At 38.7% G+C, this 7,242-nt stretch overlaps 1 protein-coding gene across 1 annotated transcript in view; it reads right to left on the reverse strand.

Moving 5' to 3' along the window:
- Positions 1-7,242, reverse strand: part of LOC110456833 (golgin subfamily A member 3-like) — a 93,193-nt gene that overhangs the window by 21,206 nt on the left and 64,745 nt on the right. Inside the window, exons 10-11 of the mRNA XM_021507827.1 lie at positions 4,497-4,613; positions 2,065-2,190 (exon numbers count right to left, since the gene is read on the reverse strand). Of these exons, the coding sequence (XP_021363502.1) occupies positions 2,065-2,190; positions 4,497-4,613 (243 nt within the window). The remainder of the gene's footprint in view (positions 1-2,064; positions 2,191-4,496; positions 4,614-7,242) is intronic.

Consider the following 7,242-nt stretch of genomic DNA (forward strand, 5'->3'; position numbering starts at 1 on the left):
TGCTCTCTAACGATACCTTCTTACATTTTTTCTATCGTGCCATATATATTGATGTTATTTTATCAAACTTCATAGCCCTTCATCCCAGTATGCAACTAGCCAAATATCACACCCTAAACCTTTTGCTTATTAAGAAGATGACTTTTAAAGATTTATACACAATTAACCAGATGTGATCTTTAAAGTGTCTCAAGGTCATTCATATGTCAACAAACGATCACCCTGGACCTTTTTAGTTATTCAGAAGAAGTCATTCAGAGATTTTATCATATTTGACCCCTATGACCTTGAATATGGGTGATGGTCATTTATTTGAACAAATCTGGTAGCGCTTCATCCCAGCATGCTGCTACTGGCCAAATATCATCACCCAAAGTCTTCTGGTTATTCAGAAGAAGTTGTTTAAATATTTTAACATATCTGACTCCTGTGACCTTGAATATGGACAAAGGTCGTTTATTTGAACAAACTATGAACATCCCAGCATGTTAATGGCCAAATATCATCATCCTGGGCCTTTTGGTTATTCAGAAGTTATTTAAAGATTTCAACATATTTGACCCATGTGACCTTGACTATAGGAAAAGGTCATTGAGTTAAACAAACTTGGTAGTGTTCATCCCAGCATACTACTGGCCAAATATCAACACCCTAGGACTCTTGGTTATTTAGAAGAAGTTATTTACAGATTTCAACATATTTGACCCCCCTGTGACCTTGAATATAGGTGAAGGTAATTCATTTGAACAAACTTGGTAGCCCTTCATCCCAGCATACTACTGGCCAAATATCAACACCCTAGGCCTNATTCGAAAACACTTAGTAGTGCTTCATCCCAGTATGCTTCTGGCCAAATATCCTCACCCTAGGCCTTTTGGTTATTCAGGTTGTTTTAAGTAAAATCTACTTAATATGTCTCTGATCAGCGACACCACTGATAGTTATCGGTAACGGCTGATTGAACATCACAGATGAAAGCCGACAGTACATGTAGGTAGTACTGTCGGCAGTGACTTGGATCAGCAGTTGATAGGAAAGGACAAGCATGCTAAGTCGACAGACATTAAAGAGCCATCGAAAAGCTGATCGGAAAAGTCGATCGATACAATTAATTTGACTGCTTAAGCTGAAAAAAAAGTCAGATTCTGACTTGAGTTTGGATCATTAATACATTGATTATTGATTGCTATTCGAGTACCTCAAAGCTTTTATTTTTTTGACAACTCAACCATTCTGTGTCAAACTAGATTAAATATCGGATGGTATATAAAATATGCAGGGATCCTAGAAGGCTCTTGGTGCCCACCATGAAAGGAATCTTCATTAGATACACAAAAGAGGATCTTTGCTCTTCATTTTCCTTACAGATTACCCAGTCCCATGTTGGAATCCTAAACAAGGAATCTGCTACATTAACTTTAACCTTGTGATGTCATAGGTTATTTGCCACAATGACAACTCTATGTAAAATGCAAAAAAAAATGTAACTCTTACAAAATAAGAATTAAGTGCTATAAATGAGAAAATAATTCTCATTAGGGCCAGGCGTATTTTTAACAGGGAGAACATTACATATAAAATAGCGCTTACAAAATTAAACTGTCAACATTCAAGATGGCTGTCTGGTGGCCATCTCAATTTTCTGATCAGTCTCAAAATAAAATTTGATATGTGTAATATGGACCATCTTTTATAAATTGCTCAAGAGTCTTGCTATTTGTAAAGATACAATTTTATTTGAGTTGGTCATAATATTTAGATACATATGCTAGCACAAAGTTGCCTCTTTTTTATCTTCAGTAATGGTGACTGCCACCAGATGTAGCAAAGTCCATTATATTTCCAGGTTGTGTCGTCACATCTGGAATTCCGAAAGTCAATCGCTGTGAGATCTAAACGTACAACCATATGTGGTTAATAGATGAGTACTATCAGCTATGCTACGTGAACCCCATATATATCACCCAATTCTTAACATGAGTTCAAACATTTCTTTACTAGTTGCAGGTTTTGATATTGGATAGTTGAAATGACAAATATGAAGTGTGTCTTAACAGTCTATACCTTGTGATGCTGTATGGAGGCCTTCAGCGTGGCTCGTAGTTGTGACATCTCAGTCTGTGACACCGACCTCTCCTGTCTCACAACAGCTAACTCCTCTCTTAGATTCTCCAACTCAGCTTGCTGATTCTACAAGCATTGAATTTTGTATATCCTTTGAGTCAGAAAGGGAATGTAAACAACTTCACCCTTCTCCCTCTCACACACACACACACACCTACACAAAGGACAAAGTAAGCCACCACTGTACATTTACATCTAAAGATTTTCCATGTTGAAATAATAAACAAGAGCCGAACAAAAGGCACATAGGGCTTGTATTGCTCACCTTGATATTTAAGCAGTCATAGTAAAATATTCTCTTAAGATATTATACTGTACTACAAACAGTTAAATTGTAAACTTTGTCGGCTTTCAATTATTCAGGAGCCGTTTGATGTTTTTGACATATTGACCCCTGTGACCTAGAAAGTAGGTCAAATTCATTTTCATTCACAAACTTTGTCATACTCAATCCAAAACAAGAGTCCCAATGGGCCTGCATCGCTCACCTGATATTAATCTCACAATTGTTACCTTAAATAAAGCTTGAAAGTCGAACATGGACATTAAGTTGAACAAACTTCCTAGCCCTTCCTCCCAGAATGCAACTTGCCAAATATCACCACCTTATACCTTTGGTTATTGAGAAGATGACTTTTAAAGATTTGTGTACTATGGACCAGATGTGACCATGAAATTGTGTCAAGTTTATTCACATTAACAAGTAATCGCCCTGTATGCTTTAGTTATTCAAAAGAAGTCATTTAAAGTATCAACATATTTTACCCCTGTGACCTTGAATAAGAGCAAAGGTCATTAATTTGAACAATCTTTGTAGCCCTTCATGTCAACATCCTTCTGGACAAATATCATTATCCTGGACCTTTTGGTTATACAAAAGAAGTCGTTTATAGGTTTTCAAGACAACTGACCCCTGTGACCTTGGATATGGATGAAGGTCATTCATTTTAACAAACTTGGAAGCCCTTCATTCCAACATCCTTATGGACAAATATCATCACCCTGGACCTTTTGGTTATACAGAAGAAGTCGTTAAAAGGTTTTCAAGACAATTGACCCCTGTGACCTTGAATATGGAGGAAGGCCATTCATTTGAACAAACTTGGTAGCCCTTCATCCCCACATGCTACTGGAAACATTTCATCACCTTGAAGCTTTTGGTTATTCAGAAAAAGTTGTTTAAAGATTTCTACATATTTGACCCCTGTGACCTTGAATATGGGTGAAGGTCATTCATTTGAACAAACTTGGTAGCCCTTTATCACAGCATGTTACGGTCAAACATCATCACCCTAGGCCTCTTGGTTATTCAGAAGAAGTTGTTAAAAGATTTTAAACATATTTGACCCCTGTGACCTTGAATATAAGTTAATGTCATTTGTTTGAACAAACTTTGTAGCCCTTCATCCCAGCATGTTACTGACCAAACATCATCACCCTATGCCTCTTGGTTATTCAGAAGAAGTTGTTAAAAGATTTTAAACATATTTGACCCCTGTGACCTTGAATATAAGTCAAGGTCATTCATTTGAACAAACTTGGTAGCCCGTCATCACAGCATGCTACTGGCCAAATAGCATCATCCTAGAGTTTTCGGTTATTTAGAAGAATTTGTTTAAAGTTTTTTAACATATTTGACCCTTGTGACCTTGAATATAAATAAAGGTCATTTATTTGAACAAACTTGCTAGTCCTTTATCCTAGCATGTTACTGGCCAAAAATCATTATCCAGGTGTTTTGCTAACAAAAATCTATTCACGACAGAAAAAATATTATAAGAAGCAGGGACGACAGGCGATTTAAATAGCCCACCATCTGAATGATGATGGTGGGCTTAAAATGTATTCCACTTAGCTTATTTCTGAAATCTAGAAATTTGTTTAATTCACAAATTCACATTCACAAAATGTATATATATATATATATATATATATTCACACAAAGACATTTCCATGTCATGAATAAATCAAGAGAGAAAATGGAAATTTACAAATAGGAAAAGGTTAAGGATGTCCTAAAACCTCATTGGATTGATATAAAATTGATGTGGACCTGAAAGTATGATATTGATCAGACTTTTTCTCAGGTAATACCACTATATCAGGTCAATATAACAACACATCAACCCCCTCAAAAGTCCTCTAAAGTACCTGAAAGAATGATCATGTTCTCTGTTGATATCGAACAGGAGAGGAAAAATGCACGGCCAGAACGAGGTTCGAACCCGGGACCCTCCAAAATCTAGACCGACTCTCTAACCAATTGAGCTACTTGGTCATCGGTGATCAACCCTTTCCAGTCCCGCTCCAATATTAATCATTGAAGGCTATATAACAATTTATCACCTTATCTTAAATCCACAACTTCTCACCTGTACAGTTTTTTGTAGGTCGTCTATCTCCATGCTCTGTCTCCGTTCAGAAAATGACCTTTGACCCATGAGAGCCTCCACCTCATGACACTTCTGTTCTAACTGCCACTGTAGACTCTGAAGTCAAAATTGAAAAAAAGTTCAAATTTTCTCTGCCTGGAAATAAGGCAGATTGTTTACTTTTTACATTCATTATAAACATCCCATGAGTGAAGGATTTATCTTAATACTCAATAGAGTGAGTTTAAACTCAAGTATAATTTGCGAGCTTCAGTGAGACTCAAAAATAGCTACCTCTGCAACGATGTTTAAAACTTAAAATCACAGAAGGCAATATGAATCTCAAGAGTCAGTAATGTTTAATTCCCGTTGCATATACATTATGATTGTGAACAAAATACATCAAAAGAAAGTGGCAGTGCCACCTAGTGGTAATATTTTCTTTGGTGAAGTGACTGAATGCTATGGTATCTGAAGACAACAAGAAGGAAGAAAGGAAATGCAGAGTATAATCAAAAGTTCATAATACAGCCACGTAGGTCAAATATTGCTTTATTTCTTGACAGTAAATGTGGTAACAGCGAGAAACAAACTAGGGCATCATAGACGGAATAAATTAAAAAAAAAAAAAACTTATGATAACACTATATTTGTTGGACAACAAAACGTAGATGACACGAGGGATTGACAGCAAGACGGAGAGGACACGGAGGATGGACAGTTAGATGGAGAGGAAAAGAGGGATGGAAAGTAAGACAGAGAGAAGACGAGGGATAAAGAGTAAGATGAAGAGAAGACGAGGGACTGACAGTAAGATGGAGAGAAGACGAAGGATGGACAGTTTGATGCAGATGACACAAGGGATGGACATTAAGACGGAGAGGATATGATGGATGGACAGTTAGATGGAGGACACGAGGGATGGACAGGAAGACGGGGAGGATACAAGGGATGGACAGTAAGACAGAGAGAAGACGAGGGATGGACAGTTAGATGGAGAGAAGACGAGGGATGGACAGTGAGTAAGATGTGGAGGACATGAGGGATGGACAGTAATACAGAGAGGACACATGTGATGGACAGTAAGATGGAGAGGACAAGAGGGACTCACAGTAAGACGGAGAGGACACAAGGGACTCACAGTGAGATTGAGATGATGAGATTGACGGACAAGAAGACAAGGAGGACATGAGGGATGGACAGTAAGATTGAGAGGGCATGAGGGACGGACACTAAGAAAGAGAGGACACGAGGGACTGACAGTAAGACAGAGAGAAAACATGAGGGACGGATAGTAAGATGGAAAGGACACGAGGGACGGACATTAAGATGGAGAGAACACAAAGGATGGTCAGTAAGACAGAGGACACAAGGGAACGACAGTAAGACAGAGAGAATACACGAGGGACAAACAGTAAGATGGAGAGAACATGAGGGATGGACATTAAGACAGAGAGAAGACGAAGGATGGACAGTTTGATGCAGATGACACAAGGGATGGACATTAAGACAGAGAGAATATGATGGATGGACAGTTAGATGGAGAGGACACGAGGGATGGACAGGAAGACGGGGAGGATACAAGGGATGGACAGTAAGACAGAGAGAAGACGAGGGATGGACAGTTAGATGGAGAGAAGACGAGGGATGGACAGTAATACAGAGAGGACACATGTGATGGACAGTAAGATGGAGAGGACAAGAGGGACTCACAGCAAGACAGAGAGAAAACATGAGGGACGGACAGTAAGACAGAGAGAAAACACGAGGGACGGACAGTAAGACGGAGAGAAGATGAGGGATGGACAGTAATACAGAGAGGACACATGTGATGATCAGTAAGACAGAGAGGACAAGAGGGATGGACAGTAAGATGGAAAGGACACGAGGGACGGACATTAAGAGGGAGAGAACACAAAGGATGGACAGTAAGACAGAGGACACAAGGGAACGACAGTAAGACAGAGAGAATACACGAGGGACAAACAGTAAGACGGAGAGAACACGAGGGATGGACATTAAGACGGAGAGGATATGATGGATGGACGGTAAGACAGAGGAAACAAAGGATGGACAGTAAGATGGAGAGGACACGAGGGATGGACAGTAAGAAGGGGAGGACACAAGGGATGGGAAGTACGACAGAGAAGACAGGGGATTGACATTAAGATGGAGAGGACACGAGGGACTGAGGTAGCAGAATACAGTAGAAATGGCCCGACTCTGATAAACAAGGCACATGTCGAGGAAATGTAAACACAGCGGATTTACCCTACACAACACATGTATACATGTATATATATTTGTAAACTGCATTACATTTACAATACATATAAAGTACTGAGAAGTGTATAAACCTCTTTTTTCTATGTATGTCACTTGTGTGTAAACCATGGTTACCACATCAAAAATTACCAAAAAATGCCAAAAATTGCTATTTTCAACCCAAAATTTGACCCCCGCAACTAGTAATTTTTTTTTTCAAGATCTGTCTGAAATTAAAGATTACCTACCTGGTTGCAGAATTATCTGGGTCCCAGTAAAGTTGTAAAACTTGATTTTTTGCAATTTTGCGTCGTGTGCTGTTGTCAAAATTTTACCTCCTGTAAAGCTAGCTTTTCATGTGTACGCACCCTTTCGGATTATGGCCAAAATTTTATTCTCGAACCAAAAAAATCTTCTTTCTTTTTTACAAATGTGAAGCTCACATAGCCCACTTCATCATGCTTATACCAATTTTAGTACA

This window comes from Mizuhopecten yessoensis, unplaced genomic scaffold (genome assembly GCF_002113885.1).
Source record: "Mizuhopecten yessoensis strain PY_sf001 unplaced genomic scaffold, ASM211388v2 scaffold8863, whole genome shotgun sequence".
Taxonomy (NCBI): domain Eukaryota; kingdom Metazoa; phylum Mollusca; class Bivalvia; order Pectinida; family Pectinidae; genus Mizuhopecten; species Mizuhopecten yessoensis.